Source organism: Oncorhynchus kisutch, linkage group LG2 (assembly GCF_002021735.2).
Source record: "Oncorhynchus kisutch isolate 150728-3 linkage group LG2, Okis_V2, whole genome shotgun sequence".
Lineage (NCBI taxonomy): Eukaryota > Metazoa > Chordata > Actinopteri > Salmoniformes > Salmonidae > Oncorhynchus > Oncorhynchus kisutch.
The window spans coordinates 5,150,540-5,173,374 of record NC_034175.2 but is presented as its reverse complement, the minus strand read 5'-3'; the positions used below and the strand labels follow the sequence as shown (position 1 = coordinate 5,173,374).

The window sequence follows — 22,835 nt, the reverse complement described above, 5'->3', positions numbered from 1 at the left end:
GAATACGTCATACCCATGGAGAGCATGACGCTGCATGACACAGCTCTTTTAGATGACCCACACAGAGAAACACCAAAGCATGGTACGGACTATAGTTTTGGTTTAACAATGTATTTTGGCACTTTAATGCACTGTCTGTTTATTCTCTGTTTGACACCTGTTGAGTTGTTCATAAGGTGTAGCCTGAGCATGGTACTGTTCAGATGACCCGATCTGTAACTTACCTGCACTTACACACTACTAGTTCTTCACAGATCCGTATTGTGTAGAGATGAGTGGATCTGAGCAGTGCCTGGCCTAGGTCCACCCCGGGGAACAAGCCAACAGGCCTACAGGTTGTCACATACCTCAGGACTCCAAGTACTGTCAGTCTGCCATTGTTTTATCATCACATTAAAGAGGGCAATATTGCTATTGATGACTTTTTTAATGACAGAACACAGTTAAATCTCTATGTCCCACATAGTAGACTCCACTCCCACATAGTATTCCCCTCATAGTGATATTACTACATCCGTCTTGCTGTGAAACTACATTTCTAATAATGACAGTAGTCAGGTATTGGCACAGTATTGTTCTTCACCATGGTATAATAACTATTGTGTGCTGTAATGACGGCACGTGGTTGGCTTATGGCTTTATGCGATGACCAATTGTGCTTCATAAGATGCATCTCCTTCACACTGGTGAGTGGGTCTTCCAAGCAGGAGGGAATGAAAGGCCATGAACACTATTTTCAAATACACTGCTCAGGGTTTCAATGACCCAATACTCCTAATGACTAAAGCTAAGCTGTCCTGATTCCTCCACATAATAACGGAATGTTTTACATCTTCAATGTAATGTCAAATGGACTCAGCTCAGAGACTTTCTCACTCAGTCCTCTCAAGCTTATTTGAATATTATGCAGCCATCTAGTGCCAACTGTAGATATTGCAACCAATCATTTCCTCCATCCTCTCTCCTAATAGAGAATGTTGTATTGCTCACGTGTGAAATACTATACAGATATACTCATGAAAACAGATGACTGGAAACCAATTTGGCTTAAAAGCTGTGGAGTAGAAATTTGGCACTGCTTTTTAAAGGCTTCTCACGTCCAAGTTCAGCCCCAGCCGACCTCCCTGCTGCTTGAAATACTAACAGAACAACACATAGATAGATAGAATAACAAAGAAGCTATCAGGACAAGAAAGAAAGAAAGAAAAAGACAGGAAAGAAAGATCTCGCTACGTGTCTTTTTTCCTTCCGAATGTTCCGTTTGTGTCTGGAACACAGTGATGTCATCGTGCTCATCAGCGGAATGACAAGAGTCTCTGTTCTGAGTTCTGATCGGACCAGAGGAGAAAGATGAGGTGGCGGAGAAAGTCTCCTGTTATTAAATCTAATTGGACAAAAGGGTTTGTAGTAAACATGACATCATGGGGGTTGGTATCATCATGGGGGCTTCGGTCGCGCTAGATGGCCCTGAAGATGTCATGAGGTCAAAGTCATGTCACTGTCCTCACTGGCCAATGAGAGATTGGAAGCCAGACAGATCATGTGTAAGAGAGAGGCGACTGCATTGCTTTTATATCAACCAACTTACAAAAGGGGAGAGAGATGAAGGGGGGGTCTCTCCAACGTGAGGATGCAGTCTACCAATCCAATTCAAAAGGGGATGATGTCCCTCAGCCAATGGGGGCAGGAGAGCTAGAGTCTGTGGGAGTGTTAAACAGGCGTTGGATCCTTACAGGAGCAGGCCGGTCTCTCCGCTACCAACGAGGTGTGTTCAGTCAGAACCAGAGGGAGGGAGACGAGCGTGTGTGTGTGTGTGTAAACATGACATCATTACTCACAGTTTGGAGACTTGTCTTATCCATTGTTCTGACTGGGGGAAGAGAGGAGGACTGACGATGACATCACAAAGCTCAGTTCCGACCGGAGGAGGAGTTCTGGAGCTGCTATCGCCCCAGACGACATGGCCTCGCCCTCACTCTCGGTGTCATGGGACCCCTCCAGGCGGATGTAGGTGACCCTGGTGTGGCGCCTCACCGTGGCCCTCACCAGAACATGCACCAGGGACCGGGTTACTATGGTTCCGCTTTCACCCACAGCGGAGACAGCCATGGTACAGTCATCCCTAGTTGTTCCTGTAGCGATGGTCACTAGCTGATGGTCATTTGTAGTCGCCATAACAGCAGTCTCAGTTGCCGTGGCATCCCCCGTTGCCATGGCACCGCCTTTGGTAACAGTTGCCATGGCGTCGGTGGTTTCAGCGGCGCCGGTGTCGGCTCGCGTGTCTCCCTCTCTCGTCTCCCCCTGTCATACCTCGCTCTCCAGGCTGGAGAAATGGGCGGAGCCTCGTCGGGAGCATAGGCTCTTGGCCTTGAGTGGCAGGTGGGGGGAGTAGAAGCGTCCGGGCTGAGGTACTGACCGTAGTCTCTGGTACAGGAGCTTAGCACTGGCCGAGGCAGAGGACGAGGAGGGAGGAGGAGGGATGGGCACCGGCAGGGAGGAGGATGAGGAAGGGGCACTAGGTTGGGGTTGAGGGGGCGAGAGGGAGGGCTGAGGGGGGTGATCCACTAACACTCCTGGCTGCTGTGTGCTGAGGCTGGCCTGGCTGCCTGACTTGGCCTGGCCCTGGTCTGGTTTGGGAGGGGGTTTGGGCCTTGAGCCCCCGCTGAAGCTGTGGCAGTGGGGGAGCAGCTCCTCCTGGCTGTGGGACAGGGCCGTGCTTCCTCTCTTCCCATGGCCGTGTGACCGCCCTTGGGGGTGCGGGTGCACATGGGGGTGGGGGTACTGACTACATGAACATGACACCCCAGACCCCTGGTTTCTGTCTCGTGCGCGTCCCTTGCCCTTCCCCCTTCCTCCCCTTTTCAACTTCTTCTCTCCCTTCATTGGGAGTTTGTCGACAGACCAGTACCGTCGGGGGGGCGGGAGGTTTGCTGGAGGAGGGGGCCACTGGGACCCCAGACCTCCACTCCCTCCCCCTGACGCCCACCCTACTCCTGGCCCTGAACCCCAAGAATCTCCCCCCACCCCCCCCCAGCCCTCCACTCGCCCTAATATAGAGTCATCTCTGCTGTTGATGCTGCCCCCTTTCTCTCTGGAGGGGTATGTGCCGAAAAACCAACTCCCTCCCCCTATCCCCCCTATCCCACTATTCCCTGGTCCTCCAGCCCCCCCACTCCCCTCCCTCCCCTCCCAGTACCTCTCAAATCTCCCAAACTCCCCTGATGAGCCCTCATCAGAGTAACTCTCCTCTGCTCTCGCCCTGTCTCTTTCTGACTCTGACACAGCACCTCTCCCACCCGCCCTCCTCACCCTCTCCTCCACCCGTTCCCTCGCTCTGTCTCTCTGCCTCTCCTCCCCCACATCTTCCTCATCATCCTCCTCAGAGTCCCACTCATGGAAGGAGAGCCCCTCCTGGATGTTAGCCCTGCCTTTCTCATAGTGCATCAACAGAGGCCTCTTCTCTCCTTCTCTCCCTCCCTCCCTTCTCTCCACCCCTCCACTCCTCCTCCTCTTGGAGAGTGGGATGAGGGGAGGGAGGGAGGAGGGGGGTGTTCCAGAGTTGGGGTCCCCCCCTTCCCCGTGTCCTCCACTCACCCAGAACTTGACCGAGGCGGGGAGTTTGGGGTAGCGCTTACTGGGGGGTCGATGTCTGGAGTGGGAACGGGATGATTTGGGCCGCCTCTCCCTGCTCCTGCTGCTATCCTCCTCTCTATCACCCCCCTCTTCCTCTTCTCCCTCCCTCCTTCCTCGCTCCCTCTCTCCTGCCCATGCTGACTCTCTTCCTTTCTCCCCAAACGTACTACGATACTGGGTTGGAAAGGAAGAGTAGTCTGGCATCCCTCCTTCTCTCCCTCCATCCCCTATTCCCTCCCTATCTGCCTCCACATCACCCTCTTCTTGCTCAGAACGCCCAGTCGATTTCTTCCTCTTCTTCGTCTTCAGCGCCTTCTTCTTCCTCTTCTTTTTCACCTTCCGTCTCTTCCTCTCTTTGTCTCTCTCTCGTTCTCTCTCCTCCCTCTTTTTCCTCTTCTTCTTCTTTTTCTTCTTCTCTTTATCTTTCCTCCTCTTCTTCTCTCGTTTCCTCTCGTCATCTCCTCCTCCACTGCGATCCCTCTCTCTCTCACCCCAGCCCGCCCACCACTCCTGTAACTGGGCCAACTGGCTACCTCCTCTCTCCCTCTCCCTCTCCCTGTCTCTCTCCCCTCGGGCAGGGCGTGGTTTTCGGGGTGGTATAGGTGGTGGCTGGCGCCCATGACTGAGGGAGCGAGAGGAGATAATTGAACGCTGTCTATCCCTCCCCCTCCCCAGGAGAAGACTGGACTCCTCGGTCAGCTCCTCATCCTCATCATCCTCCTCTGCGTCCAAACCTTCCCGCGTGCTCTGTGAGGTCAAGGAGGATGAGGAGGAAGGAGAGGAGGAGCGAGAGGAGGAGGTAGAGGAAGAGGTAGACGATGTGTTAGAAGAAGAGGAAGAAGTTGAGCTGGTGTAGGGGAGTGAGGTGGAGGGGGAAGGGGGAGTGTAGGTGGGGGACATGGGCACGGTTACTGAGAGTGGGAGAGGAGGAGAGAGGGGGCGTCCCCTCCTCCCTCCACCATCCCTCGCTCCATCCCTTCCTCCTCCCCTGCGCCCCAGCGGTAGGATGTTCTCGTACAGAGGCCCGCCTGGCTCTTTGGGCTTCTTGGGCCGGCGCTTCCTCCAAAAGGATGAGGGGAGAGGGGGGGAGGGTTGTGGCAGCGGGGGGTTAGTGGGCAGAGGGACTGGGGTCACGCCCACGGCCTGGCTTTTAGGAGGCAGCCGAGGCGTCCCCAAAGGTTTGACCCCTCCCTTCCCCTGACACCCAGCACCACCACCTCCCACCACCCTCTTCCCCACCCCCTGGTCAGGACCTTTCTCTGAGTAGAAGGCCACAGTGGCGGGAGGGGGTTGAGGGTGGCTCCTGGGGGCTGTTTTGGGGGTCTGGGACCCTACAGGCTGGTCCATACAGGGCCCCAGACCCTCAGGGTCGATGGGTCCATAGTAGCGTTTATATCCATCCAGCCCCCCACCACCACCACCACCACCAACCCCCACTCCTCCAGCTGTCGTGCCCCAGGTTGGAGCCACTTTCTGGGGGAAGGGCCCCATGTCTGCGACGGCCCCGCGGACGGCCATGGGGTTGGTGGCGGTCCCGGCCTTGGGCAGCCTCCATCGGTCCACCACGGCCAGTCTGCGATCGGGCCGGGGGAGGAATGTGGAGCAGGGCAGGGGTGCCCCCAGCATGGGAGTGTTGGAGGGCCCCAGCGCCGTCCCAGAATGCACCACGGTGGGAGGGGATCCAGGCATCTGTGTTTTGTAGACGGGCTGTGACTGTTGCTGCTGCGCCATGGTCAGGGCCGGGTTGGTTGACGACGCACCGACCAAGTGTGGCGGGGGCGGGACTGTTACCATGGTGCCATGATGGTGGGGGAGCATAGCCATGGAGGATTTGGCCCCGCCCGGCGTGGTTTCATCCTCAAAGCTACAACAACTGTACATGCCCTGGTAGAGAGGGAGAAATAGAGAACAAGCTGGGAATGGTAATGAACATTCAATCATGTATTAATAGAATCAAATCAAACATGCTCTATGTGACTGAGGGACGAGCAGTTATCAGTCAAGATGTATGCATAATATATATTAGTATGTTGTTTCTATCAAGGTCCTTGTTAAGGTTACCATACATCCTGAGTGTGAGAGGAATTGAATTCCAATGAATCCTGTGAATTGACTGAGTGGAAATGGAATTGACCTCAACATACAGGTCACACACACACATCACACATGCACACGCACGCAGGCAAACACACACAAACACACCGACACACATACATAAGATACCTCTATCGCTTGACCCCCCCCCCCACACACACACACACACACACGCCATTTCCCACCACACAAACTCACCCTACTGATGGCCAGTAGGAAGTCCAGTCTCCCGGAGCTGGTAGCCATGCAGTGTCTGAGCCTCCAGTAGACCAGGTGCTCCCAGGCAAATACCAGCAGACTGAGCCCCATAGCCACCAGCAGCATGTAGAAGACACCTGCCATGTTGTCTATGTCCAGCTTACTGCTCATCACCTCAATCTTATCATTGTGACAGATACCAGACAGCCACAGACGCTCCAGCATCTCAATCTCATCTGGGGAGGGGGGAGAGGGGAGTGAAACAGGGAGAAGGGGAATAGGGAGAGGGACAGGGAGAGATGAGGGATTGGGAGAGGGACAGGGAGAGATGGGGGATAGGGAGAGGGAGAGGGACAGATAGACATGGGGGATAGGGGTAGGGACAGGGAGAAATGGGGGATAGGGAGAGGGACAGGAGAGATGGTGGAGAGGGAGAGGGACAGAGAGAGATGGGGGATAGGGAGAGGGACAGATAGAGATGGGGGAGGGGGATAGGGAGAGGGACAGGAGAGATGGGGATGGGGAGAGGGACAGAGAGAGATGGGGATAGGGAGAGGGACAGAGAGAGATGGGGGATAGGGAGAGGGACAGAGAGAGATGAAGAGAGGGTGCAAAAGGAGGTGAAGAGGAGGCAGGCAGAAAGAGGTCCATGCAAAGGAGAGAATTGGGGAGAATTGGGGAGGGAAAGGGAAAGGAAGGTGAAAGAGATGTTAGGATTAGTTTGGAGGAGGAGGAGTAGAGAGGAGAACATCAGAGGAGGGGTACGGAGTAGGGAGAGGTTGGAGGAGGAGGAGGAGTAGAGTGGAGAACAGGAGTGGAGGATTAGGGAGTAGGGAGAGGTTGGAGGAGGAGAAGAGAGGAGGACAGGAGAGGGTTAGTGTTAGGGTTAGTGTTAGCTGTGTGTGTGTGTGTGTGTGTGTGTGTGTGTGTGTGTGTGTGTGTGTGTGTGTGTGTGTGTGTGTGTGTGTGTGTGTGTGTGTGTGTGTGTGTGTGTGTGTGTGTGTGTGCGTGTGTGTGTGCGTGCGCTCGAGTGTGTGTGTGAGAGAGTGTGAGAGTGTCTGTGTGTGTGTGTGTGCGTGTGTGTGTGCGTGCGCTCGAGTGTGTGTGTGAGAGAGTGTGAGAGTGTCTGTGTGTGTGTGTGTGCGTGCGTGTGTGTGTGTGTGTGCGTTCGTGCGTGTGTGTGCGTGCATGCGTGTGTGTGTGAGTGTGCGTGCATGCGTGTGTGTGTGCATGCGTGTGTGTGTGTGTGTGCGTGTGTGTGTGTGTGTGCGTGCGTGTGTGTGTGTGTGCGTGCGTGTGTGCGTGCCTGCGTGTGTGTGTGTGTGCGTGCGTGTGTGTGTGCGTTTCATTAGCCCTAAAGGGAGGTCCTCAGGCCCTCTGTTTGCTCCTCATTCAAGGTGACTCCTCAAGGTCAATGGTCAACAATTGTAAAGGCCTGTTTTTGTCAAGCTTCAACAGTACAGCAAAATGAGTGGAGGAGAAGGAGGAGAGAACTAAAGAAAGAGAGAGGGGGGGGTAGAAGAGGAGGAGCTAAACAATGACAAATAAATAGATGTAAAATAAGCCTCAAAATAATTTAACCCTAGAACTGAGATCAAATAAAGAGAGGAGAAACAGACAGGGAAGGAGGAAGAAAAGCGGGAGAGTGGATAAAAATAAGTAAAGAGAAAGAGAGGGATGAAAGAAGGAATGAGGGAGAGACGCAGAGGTAGTTATATATATATATATAGTGGGAGAGAGGGAAAGAGAAGGAGAGAGGAAATCTTTCTCTGTCCACGACCACAGTGTGCCAGGGGAAAGAGAGGAGCGAGGGGACGAGGGAGGCAGAGATGGAGGATGAGAGGCAGAGATTGTCATTATGACAAACAGCAGGTACACTCTTCAGTTTGAAGAGGATGAGACGAGAGAAAAAGGGGTAAATGTGACACATTAGAGAGAATTGAAAGAGAAGAATAACAGACAGGGAGAAGAAGAGACAGAAGAAGAGAGAAGGGAGAGCATGGAGATTAGAATAATTTAAATGTGGTGGAAGGATGGCCAGAATCTATATCATGGTGGTAGGCTCAGGTGGGTTGGGGGATTCTCATCTGCTAACCTAAGGGGGGCCAACATGTTTGTATTTCTCATGAATGAAAACTAGCCTACCAACAAGCACAGGGGGCCCTACCCCCACTCTGATTGGCTGATAGGGAGACTGCTGGTGTAACCATAGCGATGGACAGACAGGTAACAGATGTATGATTCATTGAGGGATTAAAAAAGCATTTAGCAGAGACGAATGCAATGTAACTACTATCATAACAACCACTATTACTGCTCTACTATCATAACAACCACTACACTACCATAACAACCACTATTACTGCTCTCCTATCATGTACAACCAGTACTACTACTTCTCTACTATCATAAGAACCACTACACTACCATAACAACCACTATTACTGCTCTACTATCATGACAACCAGTACTACTTCTGCTCTACCATCATAACAACCACCCCTACTACTGTTCTACAATCATAACAACCACTCCTACTACTTCTTTACTATCATAACAACCACTGCACTACTTCTCTACTCTCATGACAACCAGTACTACTACTTCTCTACTATCATAACAACCACTACACTACTTCTCTACTATCATAACAACCACTATACTACCATAACAACCACTATTACTGCTCTACTATCTTGACAACCAGTACTACTACTGCTCTACCATCATAACAACCACCCCTACTACTGCGCTACAATCATAACAACCACTCCTACTACTTCTTTACTATCATAACAACCACTGCACTACTTCTCTACTATCATGACAACCAGTACTACTACTTCTCTACTATCATGACAACCACTACACTACTTCTCTACTATCATAACAACCACTATACTACCATAACAACCACTATACTACCATAACAACCACTATTACTGCTCTACTATCTTGACAACCAGTACTACTACTGCTCTACCATCATAACAACCACTCCAACTACTGCGCTACAATCATAACAACCACTCCTACGACTGCTCTACAATCATAACAGCCACTACTAATGCTCTACTATCATAACAACCACTACTTCTGCTCTACTATCATAACAACCACGACTACTTCTACTCTACTATCATAACAACCACAATTACTTCTGCTCTACTACCATTCCAACCACAATTACTTCTGCTCTACTATCATAACAACCACAATTACTTCTGCTCTACTACCATAACAACCACAATTACTTCTGCTCTACTATCATAACAACCACAATTACTTCTGCTCTACTATCATAACAACCACAATTACTTCTGCTCTACTACCATAACAACCACAATTACTTCTGCTCTACTATCATAACAACCACAATTACTTCTGCTCTACTATCATAACAACCACAATTACTTCTGCTCTACTATCATAACAACCACAATTACTTCTGCTCTACTACCATAACAACCACAATTACTTCTGCTCTACTATCATAACAACAACAATTACATCCAACCCGGAAGCCAGCCGCACCAATGCGCCGGAGGAAACACCGTGCACCTGGCCACCTTGGTTAGCGCACACTGCGCCCAGCCCGCCACAGGAGTCGCTGGGGCGCGATGAGACAAGGACACCCCTACCGACCGCTAGGCCAATTGTGCGTCGCCCCACGGACCTCCCGGTCGCGGCCGGTTACGACAGAGCCTGGGTGCGAACCCAGGGACTCTGATGGCACAGCTGGCGCTGCAGTACAGCCCCCTTAACCACTGCGCCACCCGGGAGGCCCTCTGCTCTACTATCTTAACACCCACTACTACTGTTCTACTATAATAACAACCAATACTACTACTGCTCTACTGTCATAACAACCACCACTACTTCTGCGCTACTATCTTAACACCCACTACTTCTGCTCTACTACCATAACAACCACCACCAATGCTCTACTATCATAACAAACCCTACAACTACTGCTCCACTATCATAACAACCACTACTACAACTGCTCTACTATCATAACAACCACTACTACTACTGCTCTACTATCATAACAAACCCTACAACTACTGCTCCACTATCATAACAACCACTCTACTTTCATAACAACCACTACTACTGCTCTACTATCATAACCACTACTACTGCTCTACTATCATAAACATCCACTACTACTACTGCTCTACTGTCTTAACCACCACCACCAATGCTCTACTATTATAACAACCACTACTACTACTTCTCTACTATCATAACAACCACTACTACAACTGCTCTACTATCATAACATCCACTACAACTACTGCTCTACTATTAACAACCACTACTACAACTGCTCTACTATCATAACAACCAATACTACTACTGCTCTACTATCATAAACTTCCACTACTACAACTGCTCTACTTTCATAACAACCACTACTACTGCTCTACTATCATAACCACCACTACTACTGCTCTACTATCATAAACATCCACTACTACTACTGCTCTACTGTCTTAACCACCACCACCATTGCTCTACTATTATAACAACCACTACTACTACTTCTCTACTATCATAACAACCACCACTACTACTGCTCTACTATCATAACAACCACTACTACTACTACTGCTCTACTATCATAACAACCACCACTACTACTGCTCTACTATCATAAACAACCACTACTACTACTTCTCTACTATCATAACAACCACTACTACTACTACTGCTCTACTATCATAACAACCACTACTACTACTTCTCTACTATCATAACAACCACTACTACTACTGCTCTACTATCATAACAACCACTACTACTACTGCTCTACTATCATAACAACCACTACTACTACTGCTCTATTATCATAACAACCACTACTACTACTTCTCTACTATCATAACAACCACTACTACTACTACTACTTCTCTACTATCATAACAACCACTACTACTACTGCTCTACTATCATAAACAACCAATGCTACTACTTCTCTACTATCATAAACAACCACTACTACTACTGCTCTACTATCATAAACAACCACTACTACTACTTCTCTACTATCATAACAACCACTACTACTACTGCTCTACTATCATAAACAACCACTACTACTACTGCTCTACTATCATAAACAACCACTACTACTACTGCTCTACTGTCTTAACCACCACCACCATTGCTCTACTATTATAAACAACCATTACTACTACTTCTCTACTATCATAACAACCACTACTACTACTGCTCTACTATCATAAACAACCACTACTACTACTGCTCTACTATCATAAACAACCACTACTACTACTGCTCTACTATCATAACAACCACTACTACTACTGCTCTACTATCATAAACAACCACTACTACTACTTCTCTACTATCATAAACAACCACTACTACTACTGCTCTACTGTCTTAACCACCACCACCATTGCTCTACTATTATAACATCCACCAGTTCTGCTACAGCAGTTACTATTACCACTACTACTACTACTTATACTGCTAATTCTACTTGGTCCATGGTCATTTCTTTGGTCATAGTACAGGCGGATGTGGTCCTGGAGTCTGTGCATGACTTACCCATCAGTCAGTTTGACAACAAAGGAGACTGGGCCACTCCGACTCAGAATGATACCTGGCAACCAATGTTTGCTGCTTGTGAAGTTGCTAATGTTGTGGATGTAGACAGTGCCACTGGGTTTTAACTGTCTCTCCCTCAGGTGGTGGTCATGTCTCTCTCTTTGTTTATCCTGCTTCCGTTCCACCTATGATGTCCAGACGCAGTAGACCCAGGTGAGCTTTTGGCTTTCTGCCCATCAACATCTCAGCTGCAGCCTGTCCTGTTGTTGTTTGTGGATTGATGCGGTACTGGAACAAGAACCGAGAGAGCTTAGTTGTGATAGTTCCCCCAGTCATCTTTTTGAGCCCCTCTTCCAGTGTGTAACATTGGTCGTTGGGAGAAAGAGAGGAGGACCAATGCGCAGCGTGGTAAGTGTTCATAGCTTTTAATGACGTACTAGAACACTGAACAAAACAATAAATAACAAACCAACAGTCCCGTAAGGTGAAAGACAAAAACACGAAACAGGAAATAAGCACCCACAACTCAAAAGTGAAACCAGGCTACCAAAGTATGGTTCTCAACGATTGACAGCTGCCTCTAATTGAGAACCATACCAGGCCAAACACAGAAATCCCAAATCATAGAAAAAATAACATAGACAACCCACCCAACTCACGGCCTGACCAAACTAAAACAAAGACATAACGAAAGGACTAAGGTCAGAACGTGACACAGTGTCTGCACAGCCCGCTCCGCTAAGCCGTTCGAGGCCATGTGAAACGGAGAACTGCAGACATGGCGAATCCCATTTCGCAGCATGAATTCTTAGAACAAATCACAGGTAAAGGTTGTTGCATTGTCGGACACAAGAGAGTCAAGCAGACCATGGGTTGTAAACACCTGCCGAAGCTTTTCGATGGTTGTGGTCGCTGTGATGTTGCTCATGATGGGAGCCGGTAACCACGAAGTACGCGTCTACCATGACAAGGAACATGTGGCCCATGGGCGGTTAGGCCACTCACACAGATATAGTGGGGTGGGTGGCGCCATTTTTTGGTTGATCTGGCACTTAGAACATGATTTCACTTTGCTTTCTATGTCCTGATCCATGTTAGGCCACCAGATGTAAGACCTGGCTCAACTTCTCATCTGGGCGGCACCCGGGTGAGCCTCGTGGACCTCATCCATGACTTGTGAATGGCCAGGGCGCGGAACAACCACTCTGGACCACCAGAGTATGCAGCCATCCTGCACACTCAGCTCAGTTTTGCACTTTGCATAAGGTCTCAGTCCCTCATCCTCTATGATATGATGCCAGCCCTGCATAAGGAATATTTTCACTTGGGCCAGAATAGGATCCCGGTCTGTCCACTGTCTGTTTGGCATTCACAGGTGAGTTTGACAATTTCTCCTTTAGGAAAATTGTCTCGGGAGGCACCACAGTTGTGGCGGGCATCTCTGGTAGCGAGAGACGGCTGAGCGCGTCTGCGTTTGCATTGTCCTTCCCCGCTCTGTACACTATAGTGTACTGGTAAGCTGACAGTGTGAGGGCACAGCGCTGTATCCTGCTGAAGCCATGGAAGGAATGCATCTTGATTCACTGAAAAGGCTCATCCGTGGTTGGTGTTCAGTGCATATGGTGAAATGACAATCATAGATGGTACTGATGAAAGCGTTTCACAGCAAAAACTATGGCCGTCCTTGTCTAACTGTGAATAACCCTTCTCAGCACTCATCAGCTTGCATGATGCGAATCCAATGGGTTTCTCTGACCCGTCCTCCAAATGATGACAGAGTACTGCCCCGACGCCATAGGGCGAGGCGTCACATGACAGAATGATCTCTTGGTCTTGGTCAAAATGAACCAGCAGTTGTGCTGATTGTAGCAGCTCACTTCCTGGAAAGCTTCCTCTTGTGTAGCCCCCCACTTCCATGTACAGTCTTTGTGGAGCAGCTGATAAAGTGGAGCCATCCCTGTTGACAGCTCGGAGAGGAACTTACCATAGTATTTCACCATGCCCAGGAACGACCTGAGCTTGGACATATTCTTGGGATTTGGAGCATCCTTGATTGCCCTGACTTTGTCATCCACAGCACACAGACCCTGAGCTGTGATATTGTGACCTAGGTATGTCACACTCTGTGCTTGGAATGTGCACTTGCTACGCTTCAGGCGCAGACCTGCCTCTGAGAATCTCTCCAACACCTGATCCAGATGGTGGAGGTGCTGCAACCAAGATGCTGTGCTGTAACCCCTGTAACCAGGATGTTGTCCAGGTACACTGCTACATGAGGGATCTCCTCATGATCCCCTCATTGTCCTCTGGAAAATGGCTGGACTGGACGCCGCTCGTAAACCAAGCAGTTGTACCTGAACATGTTGACTTTGACATACTCTTTTGAGTCCTCGTCCAGGAGGAGCTGTTGGTAGGCGTGACTCATGTCAAGCTTTGAGAACATTTAGCCTCTAGCAAGGGTCGCGAACAGGTCCTAAGCATCCAGATTGGAGGCCCTGTTGATGGTGAGTTTGGAGTCTCCACAAATACGCACCGTGCCAACACCCTCAGAAAGGGAATGATTGGAGCGGCCCAGTGGGAGAACTGAATGGGAGTAATGATGTTATGTTTCCTGCAGCCGCTCCAACTCATCCTCGACTCTCTTTTTCATGCCGTAAGGCACTGTCCTGGACTTGAAAAAGCGAGCCTCGGCCTGAGGATCCAAGAACATCTTAACTGCAGTGCCCTCTTTGAAAATCTCAAGGTACTTTTGAATGACATCCTCAGTCACTTTTGTGTGTTTAATCTCACCCCAGTTCAGTTGTATTTTGGTGAGCCAGTCACGCCCTGGTATTTATTTTAAGTGCATCACTTCGGGATATTAATTGAAATTCAAGCCCTGGGGTTGAAAAGTCCTCATAGTATTTATTGTCTGACTGAATTGAAATGGCAATGACCCAAACCCTGATATTCTACTGACCTCTCTACTACCTCCTATGCTGTCGTTGCTTAAATCATGCCGGCCCAGTCAGCCGTGTGATTTGACTAATGGGACTTCTGTTGAACATCATTAGCCCTTTAGCCAGACTCCACAGCTACAGCAACAGATGGACCAGGGCATATTGGAACACAACAACAGACTGAGGTACCTGTATAAAGCTGCCTTCTCAAAGAGAAGACGAGAATCTTTAGAAAAATCACCACTCCAATGCACTTTCTGTGCCTTTTTTCCACTTGACTTTGAGTGTCTCTTCAGTCTTGACCTTCACCAATGACAAATTGATATGGATAACTGCCATATTGAAAGACAACGACACAGAATCGGAAAAGCATACACACATACACACACACTCACAAGAGCTCTGTCTCATCCCTGGGGCTTTCTCTCCACTTGACTGTGCTTTTTTTTTCTCTCTCTCTCTCTCTCTCTCTCTCTCTCTCTCTCTCTCTCTCTCTCTCTCTCTCTCTCTCTCTCTCTCTCTCTCTCTCTCTCTCTCTCTCTCTCTCTCTCTCTAGCTGTAGACTGTTTCTTTTGATGGCAGCCTTTTCTCTTCGCACCACCAGCCTGCCAAATCTGGCAGGTGTGTCAAATCCACACAACACCTCTGACCTACTTGGCAGGTGAGGTCAGTTAGAGCTGGCGCTGCCACCACACAGCTGGCATGTTCCAGCAAGGCGATTTTAGGGAAAACATGGGCAGTAGAGGGTAGGGGCAATTCTGTCAAACGGCCACCCATGACATCCTGCCAGACATGTCCACAGACGTGTGGGTACATGGTAGCTGCCTGGGGGGCAAAGTATATATAATCCCCTGTTTCTATCAAGCCCTAGACAAAACAACCAACTGCTTCTCAAATCATATACAAACTACTGCTTGTATCAAACCCTATGCAAACTACTTTAGATCTCAAAAGGAGAAAGGAAACCTTTGTGCACTGCAGAGGTGCTGGTTGTGGAGAGATCAATAAGATCTCAGAGTCACACATTGTGCAACCATTATCCAGAGAAAATGGTGATAGATGCTATAGATCTCACATGAAGCAGTGTGTAACGACACAGCTATTACAGTTCATCAAATCATTGGTCAGTGTCTCTCCTCCTGAATGCAGTTATGACAAGACATAACAACATGACATAATATAAACTGACATAAGAGGAATAACGGAATAATGGAATAGAAGAGGATGTCAGAATGGATGTTGAGAAGCGGCCCTTAAGGAAACGTGAATGTGAGAAACATCTCCTATCCTCTAGGATGAATCCTCTTCTTTAGTAATCCCCATATACAGTATAATACCTTCCTATTACCAGATCCATCCTCACTTAACAGCTCCTGTTACTAGAGCCCTCCACCATACTGCACCATTGTTCAGCCTGGGGTACACAGACGTAAGAGCAAGGTACAACCTGTGAGTGCACATCTGAACGCTCCGTTTCCCATGCATAGAGTGTTTCCCATGTGGTCCGGGTGTTGAACTCTTACCCAGGATCTTGTTTCATAGACTTGGCATTATCAGTGTGTAGGCAGCTAAAGGCCTTTGTCCTCCACGCCACGAGCAAAGACGATTAAACAACGAGTCAAGCCAAACAAGGAGCATCCTCTTGAGACAATACAGTGTGTGTGTGTGTGTGTGTGTGTGTGTGTGTGTGTGTGTGTGTGTGTGTGTGTGTGTGTGTGTGTGTGTGTGTGTGTGTGTGTGTGTGTGTGTGTGTGTGTGTGTGTGTGTGTGTGTAGACTGTAAAAATGACAATTAAGCATTAGTGTTTTGACAGCCTCTGCTATAAACAGCCTTTCTCACTATTACAGGCTAAATCTCTTTCTCTCTAATCCCCGACTTGGAAATGGACAATGGACAAACATAGTGCTATAATAACACCCTACCAGAATTCAATTATTGAATTATCTGGCTCACTGTCATCTCTATTTCTACTGAAATGTCTATATGTGTCTCTACTATTCCTTGAGGTTTAGTCAGTCTGTCTGTTTCATCCATTATTTCTTGCAGTCCATTTCTGTCCTTCTCTCCCTCTGTCTCTTTGTGCCTCTGTCTCTCTCTCTGGTCCTCAGCTTATCTGTAATGACTATAAAACTGTCACAAGTTGTGATGATCCCTACAAACAACACTGACACACACAAACTAAATATTTCCTTTCATCAGATGGAAGACAGAGAGAAAAAGGAGAGAGGAGGAAGAGAGGAAGGTATATAAAAAGAGATTCCCAAGAATAGTAAAGTGCTGCTACTAATGCCTGAAAGCCATAGTACAGCATCCCTCATTCCTCAGGCCTTATCCCCTGTTCAACATCCCTTATTCATCAGGTCTCATCCCCTGTTCAACATCCCTTATTCCTCAGGCCTTATCCCCTGTTCAACATCCCTTATTCCTCAGGCCTTATCCCCTGTTCAACATCCCTTATTCATCAGGTCTCATCCCCTGTTCAACATCCCTTATTCATCAGGTCTCATCCCCTGTTCAACATCCCTCATTCCTCAGGCCTTATCCCCTGTTCAACATCCCTCATTCATCAGGCCTTATCCCCTGTTCAACATCCCTCATTCCTCAGGCCTTATCCCCTGTTCAACATCCCTCCTTCCTCAGGCCTTATCCCCTGTTCAACATCCCTCATTCCTCAGGCCTTATCCCCTGTTCAACATCCCTCATTCATCAGGCCTTATCCCCTGTTCAACATCCCTCATCCCTCATTCCTCAGGCCTTATCCCCTGTTCAACATCCCTCCTTCCTCAGGCCTTATCCCCTGTTCAACATCCCTCATTCCTCAGGCCTTATCCCCTGTTCAACATCCCTCATTCCTCAGGCCTTATCCCCTGTTCAACATCCCTCATTCCTCAGGCCTTATCCCCTGTTCAACATCCCTCATTCCTCAGGCCTCATTCTCTGTTCAACATCCCTTATTCATCAGGCCTCATCCCCTGTTCAACATCCCTCATTCCTCAGGCCTTATCCCCTGTTCAACATCCCATATTCATCAGGCCTCATCCCCTGTTCAACATCCCTCATTCCTCAGGCCTTGTCCCCTGTTCAACATCCCTCATTCCTCAGGCCTTATCGCCTGTTCAACATCCCTCATTCCTCAGGCCTCATTCTCTGTTCAACATCCCTCATTCCTCAGGCCTTATCCCCTGTTTAACATCCTTCATTCCTCAGGCCTTATCCCCTGTTTAACATCCCTCATTCATCAGGCCTTATCCCCAGTTCAAGATCCCTCATTCCTCAGGCCTTATCCTCTGTTCAACATCCCTCATTCCTCAGGCCTTATCCCCTGTTCAACATCCCTCATTCCTCAGGCCTTATCCCCTGTTCAACATCCCTTATTCATCAGGTCTCATCCCCTGTTCAACATCCCTCATTCCTCAGGCCTTATCCCCTGTTTAACATCCCTCATTCATCAGGCCTTATCCCCAGTTCAAGATCCCTCATTCCTCAGGCCTTATCCTCTGTTCAACATCCCTCATTCCTCAGGCCTTATCCCCTGTTCAACATCCCTTATTCATCAGGCCTCATCCCCTGTTCAACATCCCTCATTCCTCAGGCCTTGTCCCCTGTTCAACATCCCTCATTCCTCAGGCCTAATTCCCTGTTCAATATCCCTCATTCCTCAGGCCTCATCCCCTGTTCAAGATCCCTCATTCCTCATTCCTCAGGCCTCATTCCCTGTTCAAGATCCCTCATTCCTCATTCCTCAGGCCTCATTCCCTGTTCAATATCCCTCATTCCTCAGGCCTCATTCCCTGTTCAAGATCCCTCATTCCTCAGGCCTCATCCCCTGTTCAAGATCCCTCATTCCTCATTCCTCAGGCCTCATTCCCTGTTCAAGATCCCTCATTCCTCAGGCCTCATTCCCTGTTCAAGATCCTTCATTCCTCAGGCCTCATCCCCTGTTCAAGATCCCTCATTCCTCATTCCTCAGGCCTAATTCCCTGTTCAATATCCCTCATTTCTCAGGCCTCATCCCCTGTTCAAGATCCCTCATTCCTCATTCCTCAGGCCTCATTCCCTGTTCAAGATCCCTCATTCCTCATTCCTCAGGCCTCATTCCCTGTTCAAGATCCCTCATTCCTCATTCCTCAGGCCTCATTCCCTATTCAAGATCCCTCATTCCTCAGGCCTCATTCCCTGTTCAAGATCCCTCATTCCTCAGGCCTCAATCCCTGTTCAAGATCCCTCATTCCTCAGGCCTCATCCCCTGTTCAGGGTCCCTCACTCCTATGATCCCCAGTTCATCTCAGCATAGCATTTGCCCCCGTTCCCATCATGACCCAACAAGTCATCACCATCTCAGTACCCCATCATATTCCCTCAGCCAGTCCCAATTCATTCCCTCAACCCTTCCCCTTGGCCCTAACCCTCCAGTATTTGCAGATCTGTAAGGTGGAAGCAATATGGTGGAAGCTCTAACACAGAACTGCTGATACCTATCCAGACCTTACAGATCTGCAAACATCAAATGGTTAGGACTAAGGGGTAGGTGTAGGGAGCGTCTTGCCTTACCCTTTGCCCTTTGCCCTCCATCTTCCCCTTTCTCCTCCCCTCTCCTTTTTACCCCCACCACACCTTAGACCTTCCCCAAGTCTGCCCTCACTCTCTACATCCTTCCCCTTCCTCCTCCCGTCCTCCCTTATCCTCCCCATCTCACACCCTCCTTCCTCCTCCCCTCCTTCCCTGTCCTCACCGTCTCCCTTCCTCCTCCCGTCCTCCCTTATCCTCCCCATCTCACGCCCTCCTTCCTCCTCCCCTCCTTCCCTGTCCTCACCGTCTCCCTCCCTCCCTCCTTCCTCCTCTCGTCCTCCCTTGTCCTCGCCGTTTCCCTCCTTCCTCCTCCCTCCCTCCCTTGTCCTCAACGTTTCCCTCCCTCCTTTCTCCTCCCATCCTCCCTTGTCCTCACCATCTCCCTCCCTCCTTCCTCCTCCCCTCCTCCCCTGTCCTCACCGTCTCCCACCAGCTGCAGCAGGGCCAGGTCGAGGGGGCGTTTCCAGCGGGAGTTCTTGTGCAGGGCGATACCGTAGCCTGTGGTGGCAAATACCTTCCCAGAGCCTATGGTCATCACCTTTGACAAGCAAACATCAATCAATCAATCAAGCAAGCAACTACTCACTCAATCACTCACTCACCCAACCAATCAACCAAGCAATACATCACATTTTGTATTGCTATTTTCACAAATGCAATTTTCACAAAGTGACACCAATCCGCTATCTAGCTGACAATAAAACACAATAAAGGAGTAAATAGATAGAATACATCAAGTCAAACTTGTCTGGTCATCACCTTACAACCCTCGTCTTTCCTGGCCATGTAGTTCAACACAGCTGCATCGTAGATAAAGGCATCCAACTTCCTGTAGAGAGAGCGGGGGAGTTAAAGAGTTAATAGAACAGGGGGATGGAGTAGAGAAAGAGAAAGGCAAGAGTTGAGAGAGTGAGAGAGATCTGAAGTTAGAACGAGAGAGAGGGAGGAGAGAGAAAGGGAGAAAGTGCTAAAGAGAGTGAAAAGTAAAGAGAGTGAAAGAGAGAGGGGATGGAAGGTGGAGAGAGAAGGATTTATACAGTACTGTGAGAAAAGAGATGGGAGGAGAGAGAGAGAAGGATTTATACAGTACTGTGAGAAAAGAGATGGGAGGAGAGAGAGAGAAGGATTTATACAGTACTGTGAGAAAAGAGATGGGAGGAGAGAGAGAAGGATTTATACAGTACTGTGAGAAAAGAGATGGGAGGTGAGAGAGAGAAGGATTTATACAGTACTGTGAGAAAAGAGATGGGAGGAGAGAGAGAGAAGGATTTATACAGTACTGTGAGAAAAGAGATGGGAGGAGAGAGAGAGAAGGATTTATACAGTACTGTGAGAAAAGAGATGGGAGGAGAGAGAGAGAAGGATTTATACAGTACTGTGAGAAAAGAGATGGGAGGAGAGAGAGAGAAGGATTTATACAGTACTGTGAGAAAAGAGATGGGAGGAGAGAGAGAGAAGGATTTATACAGTACTGTGAGAAAAGAGATGGGAGGTGAGAGAGAGAAGGATTTATACAGTACTGTGAGAAAAGAGATGGGAGGAGAGAGAGAGGGGAAGGAAGGTGGAGAGAGAAGGATTTATACAGTACTGTGAGAAAAGAGATGGGAGGTGAGAGAGAGAAGGATTTATACAGTACTGTGAGAAAAGAGATGGGAGGAGAGAGAGAGAAGGATTTATACAGTACTGTGAGAAAAGAGATGGGAGGAGAGAGAGAGAAGGATTTATACAGTACTGTGAGAAAAGAGATGGGAGGTGAGAGAGAGAAGGATTTATACAGTACTGTGAGAAAAGAGATGGGAGGTGAGAGATAGAGGGAAAGAAGATTTACACACTTCAGGGGCAAAAGACACATAGGGGAGAGAGATAGAGAGTGATGAGGATTATAAAGTTTAAGCACAAACACACCGAGAGAACACACAGGGTAGGAAATAACCAGAGAGAGAGAGAGAGCGAGAGAGCGAGAGAGAGGGTTGGTGGGTGGGTGGGAGGGCATATATTAAAGAAAGGAAAGTTTAAAAAATGATGGAGAGATAAAGAGAGGCTGAGGTAGAGCGAAAGAGAGAGAGAGAGAAGAGGGTGAGAGAAGAAGACAGAGGGAGCGACAGAGAACATCTCATTCCCAGCACATTAACAGTGTTCTATAAATGGGGTGGCGAGGCAATCGGGGAGAGATGATGACAGGGGCTTAGTGACAGTAAACTGTAAGGATTATACAACCCAGCAGACATATGATGCAGATTTAACAAGAGAAGAAGAGAGGAGGAGGGAAAAGCGGAGAGGTATGCAGAGAGAAGGAGAGGAGAGAGTAGAGGAGAGGTATGCAGAGAGAAGGAGAGGGGAGAGGAGAGGGATGGAGAGAGAAGGAGAGGAGAGAGTAGAGGAGAGGTATGTAGAGAGAAGGAGAGGGGAGAGGAGAGGGATGGAGAGAGAAGGAGAGGAGAGTGTAGAGGAGAGGGATGGGTAGAGGAGAGGGATGCAGCAAGAAGGAGAGGAGAGTGTAGAGGGGAGGGATGCAGAGAGAAGGAGAGGAGAGGGTAGAGGAGAGGGATGGAGAGAGAAGGGGAGGAGAGGGTAGAGAAGAGGGATGGAGAGAGAAGGACAGGAGAGGGTAGAGGAGAGAGATGGAAAAAGAAGGGGAGGAGAGGATAGAGGAGAGGGATGGAGAGAGGACAGGAGAGGGTAGAGGAGAGGGATGGAGAGAGGACAGGAGAGGGTAGAGGAGTGGGATGGAGAGAGGACAGGAGAGGGTAGAGGAGAGGGATGGAGAGAGGACAGGAGAGGGTAGAGGAGAGGGATGGAGAGAGGACAGGAGAGGGTAGACGAGAGGGATGGAGAGAGGACAGGAACGGGTAGAGGAGAGGGATGGAGAGAGAAGGGGAGGAGAGGGTAGAGGAGAGGGATAGAGAGAGGACATGAGAGGAGAGGGTAGAGGAGAGAGATGGAGAGAGGACAGGAGCGGGTAAAGGAGAGGGATGGAGAGAGGACAGGAGAGGGTAGAGGAGAGGGATGGAGAGAGGACAGGAGTGGGTAGAGGAGAGGGATGGAGAGAGGACAGGAGCGGGTAGAGGAGAGGGATGGAGAGAGGACAGGAGAGGGTAGAGGAGAGGGATGGAAAGAGGACAGGAGAGGGTAGAGGAGAGGACAGGAGAGGGTAGAGGAGAGGGATGGAGAGAGGACAGGAGAGGGTAGAGGAGAGGGATGGAGAGAGGACAGGAGAGGGTAGAGGAGAGGGATGGGGACATTTTGGGTGAGAGGTTGATATTGTGAGAGGGAAGTTTAGGGGAAAGAGTGAGAGTGAGGGGGATCATCTCATAGACATAGTTCAGATCCCAGAGGGGACAGAAAGAAAGACAGACCCAGTCTTGAGGTTGTTAATGGCGTCCTCCACCCCTCTCTGGTTATATTTGACCATGTAATGGTGCATGCCAGGGTAGTTACTGCGGATGTTCTTCTCTGTACTTCCATTGGGCACCGTGCCAAACTTCAGAGGGGGGTACTGCTCTGTGGGGTGCTGGAACTGAAAGAGAGGTGAGAAAGGGGAGTTTGAGTTGGGCTAAACATCCCTATTTTATGAGGAAACGCCGATATGCACCTATAGAGCGCCTATATTTGAATAGAGAGGGGATAAGCCTGTGCTTTGCTACAGTACAAGGAAGTATATTTTTTCTACATCAGAGAACCATAGAGGCTAAACCACATAAACAGTATGAATCCAGTTGTATTGTAAAATAAGTGTATCTGTAGCCATGTCCAATCACCATAACACTGAGCAATATCACTACAACAAAGTATTGACGCATAAAGCACTGAGCTGTAATAGAC

At 49.0% G+C, this 22,835-nt stretch overlaps 1 protein-coding gene across 1 annotated transcript in view; it reads right to left on the bottom strand.

Annotated features, from left to right (window-relative positions):
* Positions 1–2,304: 2,304 nt before the first annotated feature.
* LOC116356840 (uncharacterized) overlaps positions 2,305–22,835 on the bottom strand; it is a 38,887-nt gene continuing 18,356 nt past the window's right edge. The window contains exons 7-12 of the mRNA XM_031803413.1: positions 22,370–22,530; positions 19,773–19,842; positions 19,434–19,551; positions 5,926–6,161; positions 2,570–5,517; positions 2,305–2,443 (exon numbers count right to left, since the gene is read on the bottom strand). Coding sequence (XP_031659273.1) covers positions 2,305–2,443; positions 2,570–5,517; positions 5,926–6,161; positions 19,434–19,551; positions 19,773–19,842; positions 22,370–22,530 — 3,672 coding nt within the window. The remainder of the gene's footprint in view (positions 2,444–2,569; positions 5,518–5,925; positions 6,162–19,433; positions 19,552–19,772; positions 19,843–22,369; positions 22,531–22,835) is intronic.